The 25298-nt window shown below is 38.9% G+C and overlaps 2 protein-coding genes across 5 annotated transcripts; both read left to right on the forward strand.

The window, feature by feature from the left end:
* Positions 1-799: 799 nt before the first annotated feature.
* On the forward strand, positions 800-1670 carry LOC122021055. The gene is made up of 2 exons (XM_042579132.1): positions 800-957; positions 1059-1670. The coding sequence occupies exons 1-2, from the start codon at positions 802-804 to the stop codon at positions 1512-1514; spliced, it is 612 nt and encodes a 203-aa protein (XP_042435066.1). The 5' UTR covers positions 800-801; the 3' UTR covers positions 1515-1670.
* Positions 1671-5523: 3853 nt separating this feature from the next.
* LOC122020430 (protein ESSENTIAL FOR POTEXVIRUS ACCUMULATION 1-like) lies at positions 5524-21457 on the forward strand. 4 transcript variants are annotated; one of them, XM_042578356.1, is made up of 10 exons: positions 5524-5718; positions 14403-14473; positions 14659-15579; positions 15655-15775; positions 15872-16012; positions 16233-17006; positions 17147-19817; positions 20356-20546; positions 20629-20688; positions 20778-21457. In XM_042578356.1, exons 1-10 carry the CDS (start codon positions 5646-5648, stop codon positions 21164-21166), a joined length of 5412 nt encoding a protein of 1803 aa, XP_042434290.1. In that variant the 5' UTR covers positions 5524-5645; the 3' UTR covers positions 21167-21457. The 4 variants fall into 4 exon arrangements, with proteins under 4 accessions (XP_042434290.1, XP_042434287.1, XP_042434289.1 ...); XM_042578353.1 differs by lacking the exon at positions 5524-5718 and adding an exon at positions 13119-13404; XM_042578355.1 differs by lacking the exon at positions 5524-5718 and adding an exon at positions 13120-13404 and having other exon boundaries at positions 15896-16012.
* The last annotated feature ends 3841 nt before the right edge of the window (positions 21458-25298 follow it).

The raw sequence follows: 25298 nt of genomic DNA on the forward strand, positions 1-25298 counted from the left end.
CGAAATTTTCCTACTAGCCACCAAGGTAAATAAGGAAATGCACGCGGTGGACAAGTCAGAAGTCGAACATCCTTTAGTTGCATATATAGGGGATTGAACTACGGGTGCATGGGTGACAACCTGGATGTCCTACCATGACACCATAGTCCCAGGGACAAAGAGCAACCCTATATGTGGCAAAAGATGATTCATTCGTCTCAGCGCTCTTGCTAGCTCATTCCTAAACTAATACGGAGTAGGTAAATCATTGGTGACTATTAGTCATTAGTGTAGGTCACCAAGGTATGAGAAAAGACATGCTCAAACAGACCGAGTTTCGACCTCAATATCTCATATGGTAATATCCTATGTCTTAACCATCGTACCATCCCGAGGAGACAAGAATATCCTCATATGCGGTAAAAGGTGATTCGCTCATCTCCATTACCTCGTCAATTTATCCCTAAGTTAATATGGAGAAGATAAATTATGAATGACTACTAGCTATTAGTATAAGTGACAAAAATATAATAGTTATGGAAGGTTGAATCCAACGGCTTGAAGACAAAAATTGTTCAATTAAAATTACAGACAATGGGTCAAAATCCCAATTATTAATCCACCAAATTAACATTCAATTCATTTGTTTCCTTCTTATACAATTTTCCTTTTAATTTCCTCCCCCATTTTTAATTAATTATTCATTTATTTATTATTAACTCATGTCCTCTCACCTGCTAATTAATTAATTAATTAATTAAGAATCCTTCCTTTGTTTTACTCTATATATAGTCGCGTTTCAGCCTCTGTACATGTGAATTAATGGAGATGAGCTCAATTAAGGAAGCGAAGAGGGATTTGATTACCCTCGACCTCCTCGGCGGTGCCTCGCCGGTCGTCCGGATTAAGGATGCCGGTGTTGTAGGCCTAAAGGCAGCGCCGGCTTTGGGTTGCTACCTCCCTCTTCTCCGGCCACTGGTAATGGTTTCATCACATGCATGTAGAGTTGGATTGTTTATTGAGGAAGTACTGTTTTTCTTTCTTGCGTATTTTGAATTTGAATGTTTGATCGGTCGCAGGACCTTAACCAGCTTCCGGACGATGTGGTTCGGCTGAAGCCGGCGGCAGAGCAGCTCGCTGGAGCGAGCCAAAGCGTGTGCACGATCGAACAGGTGAAGCGGGCGCTGGAGCAGGCGGGGCGGGAATCTCAACGCAAGCGGCGGCCGCACTTAGCGGTGGAGAGATCTGCAGTTTCTCCCTCTGTCCGTTCGGCTTCGGCGTCCTCGTCGTCGTCTTCGTCGTCGATAACGACCGCGTCGGCGAAGCGACCGGCAGCTGTCCGAGAGGAGGACGGCGGCGGAAGCAGCCTGGTGGTGGCCGGGTGCTCAGGCTGCCTCTCGTACGTGCTGATCGCGAAGGAGAACCCGCGATGCCCGCGCTGCCAGTCGCAAGTGGTGCTGGCGGCGGCGGCGGCGGCGATGCTGCCGCCGGCCAAAAGGCCGCGGGTTGCTCTCGATTTCGAGATGGGCCTGTGATTTTAGCATTTTTGGGGGTGATTTATGTAAAAAAAGATTAGCGAGGATGATTAATCCTAATTGTTGGTTTTATGTACACGTGTCATTTTGTAAAACGATTGATTTTATTTTACTCCTGAAAACAAGAAAAATACTTCTGTATTTTCTTTCTAACTACATGGAAAAAGTATAAATACCAAAAAAGTCACATTTACTCAAAAGTATTTAATTGTATTAATATTATTATACTCCTATTTTAAATTTTTGAGATCATCAATCTATTTTAATTAAAAATTTTAACAACCCTAAAACACTTAAAATTTGTATCGAGTAAATATTCCTATTAACCTATCAGTCTCTTTAGTTTTTTTTAAGTCATTGCATCCCATTTTTATTTTTTGTCTACTAGATTAAAAAAAATGGAAGTAACATTATTTATAATAATAATAATAATAATATATTATTTTATTTTTCTTAATTGGGAAAATACGTTAAAAAGGGGAAAAAAATAATTATGATAAAAAATTCATTCATTTCACATAAGTCCTCTGATTCATATTAATTAAAGAGATTAAATGGTTTCCATCTGTTAAATAAATAAATAAATAGGGACCATTAAATTTCTTTAATTATTATCCCTATCTAAAATCGGATCAAGGTAGGAGGGATCTCGCCTACGAACCACCCCGTGTGTTAATTATTTTTTTATATTATTATTAAAATAATTTTTAAATGATCATTAATTATTTAGATAAAGAAAATTAATTAAGATTTGATGGGAGTGCATATATGTCACGCAACCCATTAAAGCCGCGCTCACGAGTCAAGGGTGCCGGTTCAACGAACCGTGTGAGCCGAAATGAATGGGGTCCATTGGCTCCTTAAATATAGTCTACTATTCTAGTCTACTCCCCATGGGCAAGACTAGTCTGTGGCGGAATAAAAGCCAAATGGTAAGGAATGCCCTTTCCTCATTTATTGTTACGACTGCGAGTTTTATCTACTCGCACCGTCGCACGTTCTTTTTCCTTATACAATAAAATTAGTTTTTTGCTAATATATTTTTCAAGATTATCGACTTTAGATTCATCTAATATAGGAGTGTAAAAAAAAAAAATCAGATCCGACCATCCAATTCGAGTCAATCTAGAACAAATAAATTCGGATGAGAGATTTTTAAGTTCAAATAAAGATCGGGTTAGAAGATTTTCAGATTAATAGTTTTTAGATCGGGTTTCCATTCAGATTTATCTAAATTTATGATTTAATAGATTTTTGGGGATAAAATTTTATTTTATTTTAAAAATTAAGATGTCAATGTTATTATAATAACTAACGATCGTGTACACACGTTGTGTGAGCTAGACCCTTTATACCGAGTGGGACAACACAAGAAGAGATCCAAGAGAAGAAGAATTGACATGTAGAAGATAATTTTAATTTTTTAGCAATGTCCTTACTTTTATTTTTTTAATGGGACAAAACTTTTTTTTTTAATTTTATACATCTCTGGGAGTATTTACAAAAAATTGAGGTGAGGCAATTATCCCACCAAAGCTATATATAGCTTCGCTCTTGGTTGCGTGTGTAATATAATATATGGACACATGCGAGTAGTGGAATCTATTTCATAAAAAATTAATTTAATTCTTTATATTAGGTATTAAACTGATAAGAACAAATACTACACTTAATTTTAGCAAAAAAAAATAGCCTAACAATAAGCTACTATAATAGACTCCTCCTTATAAAAAATTAATTTAATCTCATATTTGACCTAACTCTAAATTTCTAATCGATTAATGAAAAAAATTATCGATAATACGCAGCTAAGTTCAGAATTCTAGATCTTTAATTGATTTATGAGAAAATTTTCTAATAATATACCATAGCGGAGTCTCGAACTCTAGAACACTGATTGATTAATAAGAAAAATTCCAATAATATACCCAGTTGAGTTTTGAACTCTAGATCTCTTATTAATATGTTTATAAAAATTATTAATAGATCTTCAAATAATTTTTTGTGAAAAAAGGATATTAACGTAATTTTATTTTGGGTTTCATCAAAATTAGTTAGTAAAAGGAATATATTCTTAATAAAATAGTAGGATAGTAAGATATGGAATATTGAGATAAAAGTGAAGAGTTATAAAGAAAATAGATAAAAATAAGTCATTTTGAATCAGATTATTCGGGTCGGGTTGAGGTTGTTCGGATTTGGGGGTTTTGGAGTTTCGGATTGAATTCAGGTTGATTTTTTTTGTTTAAAAAAAAAATCCAACCCAACCCAAACTTGATCCGATCTTACCCATCATAATTGACACCCCTAATCTAATAGGGTCACCAATAGTTCCAGAATAATGGTGCAACAATAAGATGTTTTCTTAATATTTTATACATTTAAGATTCTAGTTTTAGTTTCGACAAATTAACGGATAATTTTTTCTTAAAATGTTGGGCTGATAGATCGTCCGCTACTAGCACTTCCTAATTTATCCTATTAGTCATCACAAAATTTTCATAAGGCTAATCACTCTAGGAATAATCGGCGTCAACTAGATATCTAATGCTATCGAAAAAATAAAGTGATCGTTGTGCTCCACGTAATAAGGTGTTCAACAAGCCAACAGGCCATAACTGAGTTGGTAGTAGTGATGGACTTACTTTAATTGATAAGGGTTTAAGTAGCGGTTGTGACAAATAACCTCCCACTTAAAAGATTGTTTAGTACCAAGTGACGATATCAGGCGCCATGTTCTTCATTTTATTATCATAAAGGGCACTAGCGCATCTTGTATTAAACAAATATTAAAAGTATATTTATTTATAATTTTTCATTTGTTTTTTATAAAATTAAAATCATTTTAATAATTTAGACTAAAATTATTTTTATTATTAAATAAAATATACTTTAATGGTAGTTAAAGATGGTTGGATTTCTGATTATATCTGCTTTATGCGTGTTAAAATTGCTCTAGTTTTGAAATTGAACTATTAATTATAAGATTTTTAAAAGATTGTCCTAATTTTAATCAAAATTATTCTTACACTCAAACTTGATTAAAAGGGCTACAATTCAATTATACTAATTGTAACCAAAATCATTATGATGTAGAACAACTTTGATCACATTGAAGTAATTTTAAAAAATCACTTTAGAATATTTTTCAAGATGATTTTAAAGAAAATTTAAGATAATATACTCGCTTGATTATCATTCTAATCAACATCTCACCATATTCTCATTTTAAAATATAATCTTATATCAATGTTATAGTAATTACAATCTACAATATAAAATAAATTTATTTTAACATAATTAAAATTACAATACATGAAATATTGTTGTCTGTTATTATTTTACTAATTTAGTTAAAATTGTTCAAGTTAAAATTATGTTCACAATTGTTAAAACTATTTTGACCCAAATTAAAATTATTTTAATTAAGCTTGATAATGTTGACGAAGTTGATAAAAACGATCTTACTTTGAATTATTTTATTAAAATTTAAGTAAACTAATATTTTAATATAAAAATAATACTTTATATATAATAATTGTAATCAAGTTGAATAGTTTAACCCTACCATGACCATTTAAAATAAAAAAAATAAAATTATAAAATTATATATATATATATATATATATATATATATATATATATATATTAAAAGGATGCTCTTATATAAAAAGCGATAATAATTTTTTTTTCTAATGATCTACGGGTGCAAACACGTACCCCTGCACCGTAATTTGCGCCGCGGGTATTCAGACCGAAAGATGGCATTCTTAATGTACCCATGCGCACCCAGTGGGTCCGGAGAATATTTGGCTTGAGAGCTTCTGCAACTGGTGATTTATCTGAGAGTAGGTCTTCGGAGTTTCCAGGGTTGGAAAAGTCCACGTGTCCCAGCGCGCGTTAAAGGATCTCGAGAGAGGTGGACTGCTGGGACGGAAAGATCGACGGCTGGTAGAAGATGATCTGGCCGCGGGAACACGAATTAGTTCGCGACGAGTTCCACTGCGTCTCCTGCCCGAACCACCCCTTTTAATCTTCCCAATTCGATTGCCCTAATTCTTCCCCTCTTGTTCAGCAGTGCGAGCAGCCACCGTAGCACGAGTGAACCTTGCCTCCTCCCCTGCCCCGACGATGGCCGTCTACAGGAATGCCGACGATTGCCATGGCCTCACTGTGGATCCACTGCCGCGCCTGAGTCACAAAGGTCCTTCCTTTCCTCTCGGATAGGGCGCGGAAACCCTTGCTTCCCTGAAGTGCCTTTATTCTTTGATGCATGTTCTATGCCTTTCGTGTGTTTGGTGCAACTTCTCGATCGACGTTTCCTTTTTTTCACGCCGAGACGATGCGTTTTTAATTTAGGGTTTTCTGTTTGTATCCCTCGGTTTTTTATTTGAGTTCGATTCACCCGATAGCGTTAGAGAGCTCGCTGGTCTTGCTGTGATGGAGTAGGGGATGTAGCTTTTACTAATCTGCTTATATTGATCGCGTTCCCTGAAAATCGGTCTTTCCGCTGTAGAAAAAGAGAAGTTTGAAATGTTGTTTGCTTGCTCTTACTACCTATTTTGGTTCGCCTTATTCGATCACTGTTTAGTGGCGGTGCCCAATTCAGTGAGAAAGGTGGATGATTACGCTCGCCCGAGCGCCCCGTCAGCCTGCCCCAGACTGAGAGGTAAGTTTGGATGAGAGGGTGAGTTGTGACGGGGTGCAGCGATTTACGCCCAGGAGTGCCGGGATTCAACCCTTTTCTCATTGAGAAAAGTGGATGACGAACCAATCAAATAGGATATATATATATTTTTTTTCATTTTCTTTTATGAAGGTCAAGCGCAATCAAAATGAGAAACTCTGGTAAAAGTTTCCCTGCACGCACTAAATGCATTTTAGATAGTTGAATTCCCAACACCAGCTGTTCACAACATAATTATCATTACATTATCATGGCACGTTCTACTTGGTTATCTTGGATTTCTCAAGAGTTAAGGTATATGCAATGACGGGCATGCTTTGAACTTTTAATGTAGGATTAAGAAATTGAGGTGTCATTAATGTTTGCAACATTGTTTCAGTTTTTTTTTTCTTTTGGAAGGATATATAAATCTTTCGTCTAGTAGACGAGCTCATTTATAGAATATAAATCGATCATGTTTCATCATGAATGACATCAATAAGGAAAACTGAAACACTCAGTTGAAAGATGAAAACTACTTCGTTATATACATTCCTTGCATTGGCCATTTAAAGAATAAGGAAATGTCTTTGGGTTACTAAAAAAATTTGCTGAACTTCAGTGTACTTATTTTTGTTTTTTTTATGTTATTGTAGTATATTTTTAAAGGGCGAAAACTATAAATGCACGGTTGTCATCTTGTAATAAAAAGACAATCTCACAAGGATTGTAAAATCGAGTATCAATCAAATTCGCGAAGTAGGTTATCTAGAAATTGCAGTTCGTAAGAGTTTGAGAGAGAAAGAAAGCGAGGTTAGAACACACAAGAAGTCGAAAAGGAAATCCTAATTTAGAGGAACGAATATATGATTTCGGATTCACCATGATTATTGTTGACACCATAAGTTTAACTTACTTTCCTATCTTAATGTTTGTTCGCTTGTATGTGGTTTATCTTAAGATACCGTTATAAATTTTTGGAATTATATTGGTATGTCTACTCAAACTCGACGCCTATTTTCAAGGTGACTTTACTCAAGTGACCGCTTTCTCAGGAGCCTCTCATTGCCCCACGTCCCTCTAGATGACATCCCTTACTTTGTAAGGTTGAGTTGGGGCAAACCCATTAAGCTCTGTCGTAGGCCCTCATGAGTTTTTGGACTATTTTCGTGACCATCATGTCTTAGTTCTTTATGGGTAAGAGATTTGTGTTCACCTTTCGGTTCTTCCCCGCGTCTGGTGAGATACAAAGGTGCACAGTAAGTGTCACACTCGTGTATGTGCAATAAAGTCGGATTATGAAACAAATATACCATGCAATAGAGAAAGGTAAATAGACTTATAAGTATGTGAACAATTCATTGGGTTACTCCCTTGTATTAGAATCTAGAGAACTACTCTATAAAGATGGAGTTACAATCGAAAGACATTAAATTAAACATCCTACAACTCAAAGTAGAGAGAGAAGAGAAGAGGAAGCTTTGCCGAGATGGTTGCCGGTACCTTCGGAAGGATCTCTAAGCTTCAAGGGTGGACGGAAGCTTCAATGGCTCTTTGGAACAATGCTCCTATGGTTCTCTGTCATGGGGAAATCCCCCCTCCTCTAATTAAGAGCCTTCTTGGGCTTTTTATAGCTCTTGAAATCATTCAAAAGTGGTTAGAAATTTTCGTAACTGTTGGGCCTTTGTTGTCGCACCATGGCCGTGCCATGGGGCATGACCAGATGTGCCCGACGTTGTGAAGAGAAGCATGGTCGTGTCGGGTGTTGCGATGAGACACGGTCATGCTTGGGGCACGACCAAGGCGTGCCAGTCCGGTTGCGGATGCGTCACAACTATGCCTGGGGCACTACCAGCAAAGGAGAATTTTTGAAAAATATTGTCTATATACACTAAACGAATTACAATATATAGACCTTGAGGGGATTACCAAATCCGTTAATTCTAAGGTCTAATATAGGAAGAGGTATAATAATAATTACAGTAATAATATCTCTTGATTCTAGGGTCTAATATAGGAAGGAATATAACAATAATTGCAGTAATGATGTTCCTTAATCTTTGGGTCTAATATAGGAAGAAGTATCTCTCTAATTACAACAATAATTAGAGAGATAATCAAGGGATATACAAACCAAATAAGGAAAGAAGAATCTCTTGATATATTGGCATCCCCCCTCAAATTGATGCAGGGGTAAGTCTATCAACATCAATTTGCTACTGAGAAACCTGTGTCGTTGCCTTTTCAAAGCTTTTGTAAAGACATCAACTATTTGAAGATCAGTAGTAAGATGAGGAAGAGTGATCACTCCTTGAATAATGGCCTATGTGCTTTGTGTTCATGATATACTGGATTTGTAGCTATTTGAATATCACTAGTATTATCATCATGAAGTGGAGCAGTAGGCGGAGGAAATCCAAGTTCGGAGAGAAGACCACATAACCACACAATTTCAGAACAAGCCGCAGACATGGCTCTATACTCAGCCTATGTGGAAGATTTAGAGACACAATCATGCTTTTTACACTTACAAGAAATCAAGTCATCTCTAAGAAAAATGCATCAACCTGCTGTAGACTTTCTAGTATCCGAGCAACCAACCCAATCTGCACAAGACAACCAGAATTGACCGACGGATATCAGATTAGTGGACAGCTTAGGGGACAAAAAAAAAGTATTCAAAGAGGGTGAAATATCACCAACAACTGTAATAGGTAAGGAATTACCATTGATAGTATGAATATGAAGATCTCCTTCATATTTTTTTACATTATTTAAAGATAAGGGAGTGTTGGCCATGTGATTTGAAGCGCTAGAATCAAAATACCAAGACTTAGGATTAAAATTTTGATTACCTAAAAGGCCTAAAGCAGGAAGGGCAGAAACTATCATTTGTTGGACCAATTCAAGAGTAATAGAAGACTAATCAGGACTAGGGGCATTTGAGGAACCAACTGAGATATTGTAGGCAGTTTTAGATTTCTTTAAAGGCCGAGTGGAGTAATCTTTGATGATATGTCCTGATTTCTTACCATAATTGCAAAATTTTTTAGTACAATTAGTGACAATGTGCCCGAATCCTTTGCAACTATAGAATTGATCATTAGTCATATCTCTAGTTCCTTTAAACCTTCCTTGAGCGACATAGGCAAACTGAATTGGAGTAGAATATTGAGCTTTTTGCTCCAAGACAGCCTATGTAATGAGTCGTTGTTCTTCTCTGAGAAGCTCTCCTACACAAATATCCAATAAAGGAACGGGTTATCTGTTCATCAGGTTGGATATGATTGCCTCAAATTCCCCCCTCAACTTCATTAAAAATTGATCACGCTTGCTAGTCTCATGAACATTTTGGATAGCAATATGTCCTTCAGGAGGCACACTTGCATAAATAATATCGGTGTACTCGGCCCAAAGATTTCCAAAAGAAGAATAAAACTCTTGGATTGACATACTCCTTTGACTGAGCTGACACAACTCGAGTTCCAATTAAAAGCTTTCATGCTGTATTACTTTGGTTGTAAATTTTCTTCAAGTAGTCTCACATTTCTTTAGTGGTCTTGTAAGGCTTGAGATCGAGAAGTATGGAGGGTTCCACACTTCCAAGGATTCAAGACATAATCTGAGCATCCTTCACTTCCCATTTCACATATTCCTCCTCACTGTTAGGTGCATGATTTGACCTATCAATCTGACTTCACAACTCCTTTCCCTTGATAAAGATCTTAAATTGGAATGCCCAAGCAGAATAGTTCTTGCCATTAAATCGAACAAGAAAATATTTAGATCATTCCAAATACATGATTTCAACTTAGAAACAAGTACTAAGAGATCTGTTATAAGAAAATAGACTTAGAAGAATACAAAAAAAAAAAAAGAACAAACCACTAAAATCTTAGAGCTCGACAAGAAATCAGACACAAGAAGAATTGATCTAGTTTTGGCTCTGATTCCATGACAAAATAAATAAAGGAGAGTTTCTGAAAAATATGTTCAGCCTATATTCATTAAACAAATTACAATATATAGACCTTGAGGGATTATCAAATTCCTTAATTACAATGTCTAATATAAGAAGTATAACAATAATTACAACAATAATATCCCTTGATTGTAGGATCTAATATAGGAAGGAATAGCCCATGCAGTGGAAGAGCGCCCAGTTGTCACCTAGGCACTTATGACTCGATTCCCAACTACAACACATTTGCATGGATTTTTCCTCTAGATAGAGCACGTAACCAAAGCATGCTGGGCTTTCAGGCCGTCCGCCACAAGCGCTTCCTGATTTATCCTTAAGGTCGTGGGAAACTTCCGTGGGGCCAGGCCGGTCACAAGATTTGACGTTAGCTGACGTGGTTAATCATTTTTTAATATAGGAAGGAATATAAGTATATAACTATAATTACAACAAGTATATCCCCTAATCTTAGGGTCTAATATAGGAAGAAGTATCTTTCTAATTACAACAATAATTAGAGAGAAAAAAAGGGATATAAAAATTGATGCAGGAGCCTCAGCACCACGATTAGTTTATGTTCTCTGATAAGGTTATGATGCATGAGGGGATCCAAATTATTCAAATTTGCATCTTTTAAATAATTTGTGAATTAAGTTTTGTTTGTTTTTTCTTAATTATATTTAATTTGGTTCTAAATTTTAGGGAACCAAGTCTTGTTATTAATTTATCCTAAATCTTAGAGAATAAGTCTTGTTAGTTAATTTATCCTAGATCTCTAGTTATTTGTTTTTTCCTTTTAGATTTTTTGAGAGCTATATAAACCTATGCTTAGATGATGTTTAGGATAAGTTATTTTGATATTGAAGCAATTGGTTTCACTTAAGTCACGTTACGACTATGTTGCTTTTTCTTTGTGCTTTTGATTTCATAATTGGTTTAAGCCTAATTTAGGCCATTACTTGCTTTTGTGTTACTTCTCTCTTGTTTCCTTGTTAATCCCTCTACAACTTCACGTCCCAGAATAATATACATATTCTGTTTGGCGTTAGTTGGTATCAAAGCTCATTAAGATCCAATGGAGGGTCATCATGGACATGGTTATGGTCATGAAAGGTAGGTTCCGGCTGAGGAAGCCTTATATCATGGTCGTAGCACCCAAGATGAGATTCAATATCTACAGAGACAAGTCACAAAGTTATTTCGGCGTCTAGTGGCACAAGATCGTAAGTTCATTTATTCCCCTTTTGAAAAATCCCTAATTTCCAATCGAGAAGAGATGTCCAAGTGCAAGTTTAGTTTCGAGAAATACGGGGTTAACCGCCCCACCACCTATGACTTCGAGAGAATGTCGACTCTATAGCACCTCTACGCCCCCCTTCCATTCGTGACGGTGAAGACAACATGAGGATACGGACCTCGACAACATCAAGTGCAATCAGTTCGACTTTCCCGATCATTCGATTTCAAGAGGCGGTGGACATGAAGACAACATCGAAATATTTGATGAACCAATTTACGATGACGATGAAATAAAAGAGAATCGTCCTAAAGAAACAGAGAAAGGAGGAGAAAAAGTGGAACTTGACAAATCTCCAGAGGCGAAGCACACTAGCGAAGAAAAGGCGCCGGATTTAGAGGAGAAATCTGCCCAAATTGAGGCATCCGATGCTAAGGAATAGAAGGAGGAGGCAGAGGTGGAGGCAGCAGTGCAGTTCTACAAGGTGGCTTTTGGGGCGGCGGAGCTGTGGCGAGTGACACCCCAATCGCAAGGATGATCAGGACCTTCCTCTCATTATCTCCTTCGAGCTAAAGATCAGCTCCTTTTTTCTGATTGTCGACGATCCCTTTAACGAAAGGGACAATGATGGATCTGTGCAATCCAGCTCTGGGGTCGTGTTCCGACTCAAAGTTGAGAACGTCGCTGAGGTGATGAAGCCTTGCCGCATCCCCTTTCTTGTATCTTCCAAACCCCTCCACTCCACTATTCCTTTCTCCCATCAGAACCTCCTCCACACTGTCGTCGCCTTGCTTTCTTCTAAAATCCTAATGCTGTTCAACAGATCAACGATGGGTTTCAGCATCAGTGATGTCCACCTACACTGCCTAATCCGTGGAAGAACGTGTATGAGATCCACAATGCTATAGTATTACAGCATGATTGGTTTGCTAAGAGTTCATTACTTTTTGGGAGATTATCATACTGGGTTAAAGTGTATAGGCCCCATTGACATCATCCAGCAAGGTGTTCACATGATCGTGATGGGAAGCCACATATCTATCATATATCAAGATGAGTTTGCAAACCTAATGCTTAGAAGGTATGTTGGAGCAATACGTGAATTCAATAACATCCTAGTATATAAGTCCCCACAGTATGATCAAATACTTAAGAAAAATGAACAAATGTATGCACTATTGACTATTTGTCTGTATACAATTGAGGGATAAATACAATGAACAGATGACAAAGATGTTAAGGTATGATGATGTAGCATACACTGTGTACCCCGAGCTCTTCACATATGCCTGCCCAAAATTCATTACCTCATCAACTTCTGTTTTCGAGGAATCCCTTATAAATTACAACCAGGATGCTTACATACTGCAAGTGGAAATGTTTCTTTATGAAGTAAAGCAGCAACAATCACTTTCTGGTCTACGCAGTTTCTTGAAGTTATACTCTGCCATATCAATTGCGCAACCTGCTGCATATATGGAAGTGGATGAATCCTCTATGAGAACAATCTTGATGGCTTACAAACATAAGATGCATTCTATTGCTAGTGATGGAAAGATTATTCCTAATGCAGATATCGACTTCTACATCAGTGAGGGCATCATTCATGTGGTGGAGTCTAAACCGACAAAGAGTTATGGTGATACTTTTTGTATCAGGTCTTAAATTTTGAGGAGAGAGCTGAGACCTTCGTACGCCTTATCAAGCACAGATTCCCTGGACTTCCTCAATTATCTCTTGATACTTGCAAGATCCAACATAGCAATGATGTAGGACAGTCTATTCTAGAGAGCTACTCAAGGGTCTTAGAAAGCTTGGCCTTCAATGTGTTGTTTCAAATTGAAGATGTTCTTTATGCTGACTCTAAGATCACATACTAACATAGAGGTTGGACCAGTGATGAAACTGGACCCGAATGAAGAGATGGAGAAGTTGAATGAGGCACCAAACTCAATGACTTTATCATACTTCATGGGTTGGAATTTTAATCCAAACTCTGAGGTGGAAAATAATCAATCAGCAATAGGTAGTCCCTTCACTTTTACCGATTTGGTGTCGGATAATCTTCCTCCTGGCCTACCATCTGATACTACCATGAACTCAAGGACAAGTTCTTTTCAACCTGGGGCGTGCAGGAGCTTCCAGCACCACGATCAATTAATGTTCTCCGATAAGGCTAAATGCCGGAGGGGATCTAAATAATTTAGATTTGCATCTTTTGAGTAATCCGTTAATTAAGTTTTGTTTGTTTTTTCTTAATTATATTTAATTTGAGCATAAATCTTAGAGAACCAAGTCTTGTTAGTTATTTATCTTAAATCTTAGGGAATAAGTTTTGTTAATTATTATTATTTTTTTTCCCGTTTAGATTTTTTTGAGAGTTTTGAGAGTTATATAAACCTATGCTTAGATGATGTTTAGGACAAGCTATTTGATATTGAATCAATTGGTTTCGCTTAAGCCATGTTACGATTACATCTCTATTTCTTTGCGCTTTTGATTTCATAATAGGTTTAAGCCTAATTTAGGCTATTCTTTTTTGTGTTACTTCTCTCTTGTTTTCTTGTTAATCCCTCTGCAGCTTTGCGCCCTAGAATAATATTCTGATCGGCTTAAAAAACTAAATAAGGAAAGAAGAATATCTTGATTTTTGATAGTGTCAGGGTTAAATAGCCTCGGTTACGCTCCATTTTTCGTCTAATTTCAGCAGGAGGAACACTCCCAGTGTCATGAGACACCGCTAGAGCGTGTTCCTTGATTTGCATCACTTTCCAAGGCTTTTAAACTCCATTGTCACTCCAGTTTCACGTCCTGTCAACCAAAAGAGTAAAACCAATCACAAGAAGATGCAAGTACTTGAAATATGCTCATGAGATGACAAAGGAAATTCACAAAAAATGTCCATTCATGAAAAGAGAGACTTATATGATTCTTGACTAATTATCCTTCATATAATTGGATTATTTTCCTATGCATTCATTTTACTGTAACTCTGTTGCTAAATATGTCATCTGATTTTTGCAGACATTCAAGGCTCTGGGAATCCTATACCTCTTTCTCCTCAATGGCTGATTTCGAAGGCAGCTGATAGTAAGGTTAGGTTTGTGGCTCTGTTATCTTTACAGAGTATTTCCACTTTCCAGTGTATGGTTAGCAATAATTTTTGCAAAAGGTGTTTTTGCTCTGAATCGATATTCTTATTGCATTTAGTGTTCAGAAGGCACGTCATGTGCACATCTATGGTACACAGTCAACATCTAATGTTGAATCTCACTTGCAGGAATCAGACAGTATTCATGACAACAAGACAGATGCTCTGAAGGCATCAGTAACTGTTGATGGTTTTTCTAGTGTTGGTAAGAAAAAGGATGTCTATAGGCCTATCTTGCATGACTCAGAAGGTGGTCGTCGAGATCGGTGGCATGATGAAGAGAGGGAAACAAATTCTGCCATTCGCCGAGACCGTTGGAGGGAGGGAGACAAGGAACCTGGTGATATACGCAGGACAGAACATTGGCCTGAAAATTCCTCCAAGCATTCTGGGGAAATACGGCGTGTTCCATCTGAAAGATGGGTTGATTCTGGGAACAAGGAAATTGACCTGCGACGTGACAGCAAATGGAGCACAAGATGGGGACCAAGTGGTAAGGAGTCAGATAACTGGCGTGAGAAGTGGTTGGATTCTAGCAAAGGCAGTAACACAACTCCTGACAAAGGCTCACCATATTTCAATAGTCATGGAAAGGACATGAATAATCATGGAAAGGAGACTGAAGGAGATGATCACTATTCTCGTTCATGGCGATCTAACTATGGTTTAGGTCGTGGAAGGGGAGACTCATCTCATAACCAACTGCATACCCCTCTCAAACAGCCTCATGTGCAAGGCTATAGTCGAGGAAGACTAGAGAATGGGATATCATCCATGTTTGCTGGTCGAGGAAGATTTAACTCTAGTGTGAACAATAGGAACAGTGAGACTTCTTGTGTTCATCTGGTTGGTTCTTTTCACGAAAAGGTTGATGATACCTCTGAACTTTCTGGTTTAAGATATACTAGGATAAAAATGCTTGATATATATATGAAAACTGATATAAAGAGTATTAGATCATCATTTAATGAATTTGTTGAAGTTCCTCCCCTAACTGAAGAGGAAACATTGGAGCCCATAGCATTTTCTGCTCCTACAGCTGATGAATCAGTAAGCAATTAGATGATCTCTTTCATTGGAGTTGTTTATTTTTAGGTGCATCCCTTATGCTATTGATATTTGTAGGTTATTATCAAGGGAATTGACAAAGGAGATATTGTGAGTAGTGGTGTTCCTCAAGTATCCAAGGAATCTTCCATTGGGAGGTCTACTTCGGAAGCCATCCCATCTAGGCAAACTAAATTAGGTGTCAATCTTTTCTTGTTCAGTTTTGAGTAACTGCTACACAATTGATGTTCATTATGACTGCTCAGTTTCCTTTTCCTTATACCCTTGCACACAGATTATGACATGCCAAATTCTGCAGATAGTTATAAAGATCAAATTGACAATTCTGAGGTGGAGAATTGCATCCTTTTGGAGATCCCACCATATGATAAACAACAATATCAAAATAGTAGTTCGAGTAGATCTCGATCAAAAGGTATAATCTGTTTATTCAATATTAAAGCCAAAGAGTTTCTTTTTTGTGTTTTTACTTGTTCTCCATAGTTTTATATGAATATTTTTCTGTTTATGCAGCCTTATAAATTTCATTTTGACAAAAATTACCTTGTTCATTAATTCTTGTTGTGTTCCTTCCCTCTATAGGATGGATATGCATTTTAGGAGTTAAATATTGATACTTGCTACTGTCTTTGCAGACTTAGATGTTATCACTCCTGATGCTGATGAGATGATTTCTAAAGAAAGTATCAGGCTAGTGACTGCATCGCCTTGTGTTCCACAAAGATCTCAGTCAACTGGGGACTATAAACCTGGTTCTGTGCATGATAAGTGTATGCGATCCTCTCATCTGCAGAAAGATATAGAGTCAAAGCATGGCCCTGCCATTACCTCTGCGTTCTACTGTAACACTGATGGAATTGCTTTACACTCAGATGCCAAAAACGAGGCCTATATGAAAAAACAACTATCTGAGGTGACAAAGGAAACCCATCCCTTCTTCTCCAAGGATGTGTTGGCTGCAAGGAGGATGCAACTCACTTCACCAGAAAATCTTTTACTATATTACAAAGATCCTCAAGGTCAAATTCAAGGTCCCTTTTCTGGAGGTGATGTTATTGCATGGTTTGAAGCAGGATATTTTGGTATCGATCTGCAAGTCTGCCTTGCAGGTTCTCCTGCTGATACACCTTTTTCTTCCCTTGGAGATGTTATGCCACATTTAAGAGCAAAGGCTGGACCACCGCCTGGATTTGCGGCGGTCAACCATGTTTCTGCAATGGGCGAGACACTTAAGGGTAAATTTGCTGGTTCCAGTAGCATTCTTAATGGTCTTGGTGAATATGATGTGCTTACAAATGGAAAAAAGGACTCAAATATTGCTGCAACTGAAGCACAAAATCTGTTTTTGGAGTCTTTGATGTCTGGTAATATTAGCAGTTCAACTTCAGAAACCTTGTCATTCAGTAGAGGTTAGTTTGTGTGAAAACGTATTAACACATTACTATTGTTTAATCTTTGTGATCCTTTTCCTATTTTATACACTGTATAATCATTACCTTTCCTATTGTCCTGGCATGCCTTCATATAACTATGTTTGTTTTTAATTCAGGTATGCAAGAATCCGGTGGGACTGCTAGTTGCTTGCCTTCTGTGGTAGGAGAAAGTGGGAATGATACTAATTACCTCTCGGCACAAACCAGGTTGTTGGAGAGACGAAGGTCATCAGTGAACCCTGTCTCATATTTGTCAGGTGGTGACCCATCATCAGTTCCTAGCTCTGAAACAGATTTGATTTCAGAATCTTTACCACAGTCTAAGCTGTTTCCGTCAGTTGTGGACTCTTCTGATCAAACTCCTAAGCCCCAGCAATTTGACTTGCTGTCCCTTTTGCATGCTGGTGCTGATAAGTCGGTTTCGCTAACTAGTGGCCATAGTGCACCTTTTTCAAACTTTTCAGATGTTGCAACCGTAAATAATCTCCTTCATGCTGGTGCTGAGCTTCCGGCCGAGGTATTGAGTATGCATTATAATCAACATTTGCCATCTCAGATTAGATTTGGAGGCCAGCAACAGGGTTTCCAGCCAGCTAACCAACCCTCATTACCTAATTTAATATCTCAACACAGTGATTCTTCTTTTGTTCCACCTGGTAAATTTCCTCCATCTGAGATGCACCAGGATCTGCGATTGCAGAGTTTGGCGCAACAACACTATCTTCTATCTCAACTTCATTTGCCATCTCAGGTTCCTTCTGCTCAATTACCATTGTTAGAAAAGTTATTACTGCTTCAACAACAGCAAGAGCAGCAGCAGCTCTTAATACAGCAGCAGCAGCAGCAACAACAACATCAGCAATATCAGCAAATGCTTTCAAAAGCTGTTTCCAGTCATCAGTCTCAGCAACAGTTCATTGATTCTTCTTATGGACAAACATCTGGCAATATTGCTATGGATCATGTTATGCTTCACAGAGGTAACGAACAATTTCAGATTGGTCAGCAGTTGCCAGTTGCTTATGAAGGTAGTGGACGAGCATCATATTATTATGATACTAACTTACAAAATTCTCTGGATGAAAGTTCATTGAATTCTGGACCTCCATCTATGCCTATTCCACTTCAGATCCGTGACCAAACAATTGCTTCAAAGGAATTTGATACTCAATTTGTGATGGATAATGTTGCTAATCTTCCAAACACCAAAACAAAACAAGAGATGATAGACGGTTCAAATTTCTCTAAGGCTCGGCAGGGTTATGAGGAATTGGGTTTTGAATCCCAAAATATTACTCAAAGCTCGAGTGGTGCTGAGAAAGAGCAAGAGGTAGCATTGGTTTCTCAGGCTCAAGAATTGGCACCCCTAGGCCTAGAAGAGAGTCAACTGTCTGTAGATTTTCTACCTCCTATGACAGATCTTGGACCTGATATAGATATTTCTTTGTTAGAGCTCAATGATCAAAACAACGATCAGTCCGCCCCTAATATAACTGTAGAAATACAAGACAGGAAAAAAAGTTCTGAAAAAAAATCTAAGAAGCAAAAGAAATTCAAGACAAAAATAAATTTAGATGCCGGGAAAGAATTGTCCAATTTAGTTTCTAGCCAGACATCACATGTGAATGTTGAAGTTGGTGCAAATGCTAATGAAGCTAAATTTGAATTAGTGAATGATGTTTCTATTGCAGTTACTACTGAAATGTCTGAATCACAAAGTTCTCGAGTGCCATCCCATGCAAATCCTGTACCTAGTGAACCAAAAGATGAAGAAGTCAATGCCAGTGCAGTTGCTACACTGGCATTCAATCCGAGGGTATCATCAACTCAGTGGGCATGGAAATCTGCTCCAGGGTTCAAACCTAAATCTCTGTTGGAGATACAACAGGAGGAACAGCTGAAGGCACAAAGAGGAATGGGTTCTGAAACTGTTGCTGTGACACCTGCTGTAGTTGCTCCATCTCCAGCCTCTTGGTCATCAATCACTAATTTGGAAAATAAGCTATTCAGGGATACTGTTCTTGAATCAAATACACTCTTTATCAACTCTGAAGATCCTCTTAAATCAAAGAGCAGGAAAAGCAATTTGCATGATTTATTGGCCGAAGAAGTTTTGGCTAAGTCAAATAATGATATTGAGTCTTCAGCTAGCAATGCTCAGAATTCACTTCTATCACTACCATCACAAGGACAAGCACATGTTGATGCTTCAGCACATGTTGATGCTTCTGCTATTGACGTCAATGATTTTGTTGAGGCAAAAGACACTAGAAAAGCTCGCAAAAAGGCATCAAAGTCAAAAGCTGTTGGAGCCAAGATACAACAACCAGTTAGTTCTGCTGAATTGTCTGCATCTCCATCAACTGTTAAAAAGGATAAAATTACACACCAAGTACAAGGAAAAGAAACTTTATTGGTTCCCCCTGCTGCTCCATCATTAGGAGATTTTGTTCTTTGGAAGGAGGATCAATCAAGCTCTCTTCCTCCACTAGCATGGTCTATGGACTCTAAGAAGCAGCAGAGACCGATGTCACTAAGAGACATTCAAATGGAACAACAGAAGAGGTCTGGAACCATGCAACAACAGCAGGCTCCAATACAAACTGCTAAAGTTCAGCCAAACCATGCAAGTCGGGGAAGTGAGACTTGGCAGGTTAGTGGGTCATCGCCATCTAACACTGCATCATCCGTTCAGTTTGTTTCACAAGTTTCAAATCAGACAAAATCTAGAGCCGAAGATGATCTATTTTGGGGGTTGCCTGAGCAATTGAAACCGGAACTCAAAAAGTACGTTCGTGGTCACTTCATCCATCTCATAATCTGTTCTAGTTGCCATGATTTTTTAGGACACTCTTATCAGTTCTTCAGTTTATATGATTGTAGATGATGTAATAAACTCTGTAGTTTTACAAGTCAAATCAAATAGTCTTGAAGTGAGGGTAGACTGAGAGTTGACCACTAAGTACTTTATTTTCATAAGTTCCGTTAATTAGAGTTAGTAAGCAATGAAGCTTTAATGCAATTAGATCTGGACTTAGCCACGTGTAGATTTCCAAGGAGGGATAAGATTGGTATCTGTAGCTGAAATTCAATAGTCAGAACGAGTACAGCTTCTCGCTGTTGTGATGGGCACTTTGAATCCTTGATACAACATATGCTTGTCCCTTTTTTTTTTCTGGAATGCCAGCATTTCTTTATATTATTTCTAGACTAAATGTTTATTCAGCCATTGGATAAGTGACATTGAAAATGGTTCTTGGTTGCTACTATTTGTGGATTCCTCATAATTCTTAATTTCAAAATAATATGGTTGAGTTATATCTAGCAGGTCAGACTTCCCTCCAACCGAGAGCTCTGTCAGCAAGGCAGCAAAAGGCTCCACCTTAAAAGGAGTTTCTGGAGCAGGAACAGGGCAGAAACTTGTTGGAAGTAGAGGCATGGAGTATACTCTTTCCTCATCCGTGCCCAGTTTGCCAACTCCGAAGGGAAAGGGCATTGCTGCTACAAAGAACTCAGGTAATGAATCTATTTATCAATGCAACCAATGACTTGCTTCTCAGAGTTTCTGTTTCTGTTACCATTTTTTTTCCATTTGCAGAGGCGAAGGAATTCCAAGATTGGTGTGTGAATGAGTGGATCCGGCTCACAGGGACTAATGGTAGTTTTACAACTTCCAAGGGATTCTCTTAGTTTCTCTGCGTGGTCAAGTAATCAGTACTCTCTTGTTTTTTTTTACTTGTGTATCAGACACCAGTTTTCTGGAATTTTGCATAAAGCAATCAATGTCGGAGGCCAAGATGCTACTGCAAGAAAACCTTGGTTCTCTGGACCGCAATCATGATTTCATCGACAAGTTCCTCAACTATAAAGAGTTCTTGCCTTCAGATGTCCTCGAAGCTGCATTCCAGCTGCAGAAGTCCCACCCTATATCTGTGGAGAATGCGGGTCACCGGAATCCCAATGCTCCAACTGTTGCTGATGCTGATGAAGGCTTGGACGAGGCAGTCGAAGGGCTACCCAAAGGACGAGGGAAGAAAAAGGGGAAGAAGGGGCATAAAGTGAGTTCTGCTCTCTTGGGTTTCAACGTGGCCAGCAACCGGATAATGATGGGTGAGATCCAGAGCCTCGAGGATTAGGATAAACACTGCGGATTAGGTAGACAGGATTTAGATTTCCTGAGTGTACATACCTATTTAGCTAAAATTTTGTAAATTCCCCTCACTTGATTTGTGCTCCATGTACTTGAAAAGTAGCTCGAAGTTGCATGGATTTTTGCAAGGAAGCTGCTAAAGCAAGCCATGGCTTCTCTACAAAGTTTGTTCTGGTCCCCATGCAAAGGACCATTAGTCGCTTATGCTCTCTGTTTCCTGATGAGCGGATTAGAAAAAACAATGGATCATACAAGAATTAAGATATTTTTCTGTTTACTTGACATGAAATTAAAGAAGACAATTTAAAATCTGTTAATGTATCCAAGTGTCAGGTACAAGTGTTTCTAAATTTTTGCATGTGATAAATAGGAATGTCAAATATCCACTCTGTCAGCATCAATGATACAAACAGACAAAATGAACAGTCTAAGTACCAACAAAACAAACTAACAAAGTCATTGAAATGTTTAATAAAATTCGTTAGAAATTTTGTTTCCATTCAAAATTCAAGGGATGAAAAGAAGATTGGAAGAAAGCAAGAATCTCCTGGATTTTACCAATTCATCGTGCCTTGGCTTTATATTTGTCTGTGGCCATCTCTTTAAATACACAAGCACCTAATATAAGCAAATCAGTAAAGTTTAAGGGAGACAGTTCCTAGTTTATCTACAGCTGGTTGATTTGTTTCCTTACCTATTATGTATCCATCTTGGAGACAGAGAGACTATACTGGGTGACTGTAGTTGTCTTTTACCACTTTGGGAGAGACCGACGGTATCTAACTTGATTAATTATTTTTATTTTCTAGAAAATTAACTGATACGATGATGAAGAACGGTCCCATCAAAGATAGGTCAGAACAGGAAAGAACGGCTAACGTGGAGGTCAAAGTTAAAACAGTCAAAAGCCAAGGCCCACAGATCATGCGAAGTTGGCCGATCGGGCCTTCAATGTCGGTCGGACGTGACTGTCCAGACGACCATCCTTTGAAAACTTGTGACTGGGATTAAGAGACAAATAGTAAATCTCCCGGACCACCATCCTTACCGATTGGACGATGTGTCTGGTCGGACAAAAGACAGCTCTCCGACAACAGGAAGGTCGAGTGAAGGAAAATAGTTCTGTTTAGTATGACAAAGGTAGGACGTCCCTACTGAGCGGCCTCCGGTCGACCTACAATGGTATCAACTTACATATCTCATTGTACCCTTTTAGAAGTTTGTGCCACCGACAACAGAACATGTCTAACAGATAAATCGTATTTTAGAAGCTTCCAACCAGTCACATCAGAGATTTGTATGCTCGGTTAAGTAAAAGTACCAGAGATACTTTTTAACTTGTCTTTTCCTAGGATGTTTTGGAAAACGAGTATACGCTTTGAGATGCTTGCACCGATGCTACAGTGACACTATAAAAGGAGGTTTCTATTTATAGATAGAGGAATACACTATCTTGTTATTCTATGCGCTCCAGTAACTGTTCATACTGCTCCTTTTCACTAAGCCGAAGATTGACTTGAGTGACGGAGGGCTAACGCCAGAAACCCCTTTTCGGTCCGGCACTAATGCTCTTGGTTTTGCAAGACAACGAGGAGTCTCCATCAAGTTAACCACAGAGCCACGTTTCCAACCTTCCATCTTCTTCGCTTTCAGACAAGATCATATTTGACGTTGTCTGTAAGAAAAGTACATGCATTTGAAATGTGAGGATGGAAGACACTGGATGACTTACCACCGTGATGCTAACTCAAGAAGATTTAGAGATGCTGATAAGTGCTATGGCTGCAAAGATGGTACAACAACAACAAGAGACAGCGATTAACTGTAGAGCGTCGAATGACCCAACCACGTCAGTGACAGGCCAACGAGCTGACCCAAGAGCACGAGCGAAAGATCTTGCTAGCCGCAAGCCGAACAACAGGTCGGTTGGCGCCTTCCGGGAAGTACCAAATTCCACTGATCCTATATCACTGGGCATTATTCCGCACACCCTCAGAAAAGCAAGGCCGAACTAAAAAGACACAAGGATCCTCTTCCGACAACACGACTGTCTAGGATGGGCGGAAAGGCAAAGTACCCCGACTCGACGACTCTCCCATGCGAATCAACAGGTAGTTCTCTTAAGAAATCCTTGACAATTAATTGCCCCTTCACTATCTACCTCTGACGATTAGAGAGTACACGGGTCAATTGATCCCGAAGATCATCTAATCAAGTTTGACAACATGACCATTCCACCAGTATACCGATAGAGTTAAGTGCAGAGTATTCCTCACCTTGCTCTCTAGATCGGCGCAGAGATGGTTCAAACGCTTACTGATCAGATCCATTTGCAACTTTAAAGACTTTTGAATGACTTTCCAACATCATTTGCTAGCAGCCGTTGCTACCAGAAGACAAACGTGAACATGTTCACGGTCAAACAAGGGCCCAAAGAAGCATTGCGGGCCTATATTAAGAGATTTAACCAAGTGTCCATGGACGCCCCATTGTCCACCCCGAAGATCTTGGTAAGTTCCTTTTCCCAAGGATTTATAGATGGTAACTTCTTTCCCTCACTCATTCAGAAGCCTTCGAGAGACTTCGACCATCTGCTCGGGTGGGCCACTAAGTACATCAATGTCGAGGAGGCTCAATTAGCTCAGAAGAAGGAAGTGATTCTCGAGTCGGCAGTCGTCCTAGAGCATCGAGCGGCCTACACCCACCAACAACACCCACCAACAAAGGGGCCCCGAGCAGGCACAACTCAGCAACATCAGGAGCCCCGAAACCATGCAGTATAGCATGTGGAGGCAGAGCGATCGAAATTTATCGATCCCCGACAGTGGACTCTGCTTTTCTTCTCTTATCATCCCTCGACAACTCATAATATGAGAGATTTCTACCATCTCAAATCAAAGCCACGTTGACCGAGTCCTCCAAAGTTCCACCGTCGATCTCCATCTCCTGATTGCCACCATCACTGTAGATCGAGCGGACAACACGAGGAACGTAGGCCGACGATTGAACAATACCAATCACAGTTCACAACCCCAGTGAAGAGATTACTAAAGGCCTACCCAGGCATCTACCGAGCAGTCATGTCCATCAGCCTATGAAGAAGAGAATCATAATAATGTTGCTCGGGATGACATTGACATGATCGCCGGAGGCTCGGCAGACGGTGATTCCAACCGGGCCCAGAAGTCACATGCCCGACGATTGGAAATCCATGCTGTCGGATGTAGCAAAGAGAGAGCAGAGGGACCAGATATCAGTTTTGATCCCTAAGATTTGGAGGGAGTAGAAGTCCCTTATGATGACGCCTTGATTATCAATGCAATAAATGTTTACTATAATATTCACTGTACTTTAGTAGATACAGGTAACTCGTTGAACATTATATTCAAGAAGGTGTTTAATCAACTTCAGATTGATCGGAGCGAGTTTCAACCCATGACAACTCCATTATATGGCTTCACAAGCAATGATGTGTTGCCGATCAGCCAGGCTCGGCTGGCCATATCACTTGGAGAAGAGCCACTCAAAAGGACGAGGATGACAAATTTCATTGTAGTGGACACGCTGTCAGCTTATAATGTTATATTTGGCCAATCGGCGCTTAATGAGTTTCGAGCGATTATCTCCATGTTCTGCCAAAGGATCAAGTTTCTTGTGGATAACTTGGTTGGCGAGGTTAAGGGTGACCAGCTAGTAGCTCGCTGGTACTACGTGGAAATGGTGAAGACCGAGTCATGAGCCGCTCAGAAGGCCTAATGGTTGGAGGTAAATGCAATTCTGGAGGAGCCTCCCATACTGGTCTATAAAGAGAAAGAGGAAGTTCAAGTGCATCCTAGCAGACCGGAGGTCACAACCTTTATCACGACCGATTTGATCATGGAAAAGAAGGCCGAACTGGTTGTCTGTCTAAGGCAAAATCATGATGTGTTCATGTGGACAACTCATGAGCTCCCGGGTATCTCATCAATGATAACGCAACACGAGCTATATGTTTGACTGGACGCTAGGCCATTGAAGCAGAAGAAGAGGGATTTTAGCTCGGAACAGAACCAGATTATCTGAATGGAGGTGGAGAAGCGACTAGAGGCCGGGTACATCTGTGAAGTATAGTTACCAAG

This window comes from Zingiber officinale, chromosome 9A (genome assembly GCF_018446385.1).
Source record: "Zingiber officinale cultivar Zhangliang chromosome 9A, Zo_v1.1, whole genome shotgun sequence".
Lineage (NCBI taxonomy): Eukaryota > Viridiplantae > Streptophyta > Magnoliopsida > Zingiberales > Zingiberaceae > Zingiber > Zingiber officinale.

Coding starts and splice junctions, on each gene's coding strand:
- LOC122021055 (XM_042579132.1), top strand. CDS start 802: ATGGAGATGAGCTCAATTAAGGAAGCGAAGAGGGATTTGATTACCCTC. Junction 958..1,058: donor TCCCTCTTCTCCGGCCACTG/GTAATGGTTTCA, acceptor GATCGGTCGCAG/GACCTTAACCAGCTTCCGGA.
- LOC122020430 (XM_042578353.1), top strand. CDS start 13,203: ATGTGTTGTTTCAAATTGAAGATGTTCTTTATGCTGACTCTAAGATCA. Junction 16,013..16,232: donor GAGTAGATCTCGATCAAAAG/GTATAATCTGTT, acceptor CTGTCTTTGCAG/ACTTAGATGTTATCACTCCT. Junction 20,689..20,777: donor CCGGCTCACAGGGACTAATG/GTAGTTTTACAA, acceptor CTTGTGTATCAG/ACACCAGTTTTCTGGAATTT.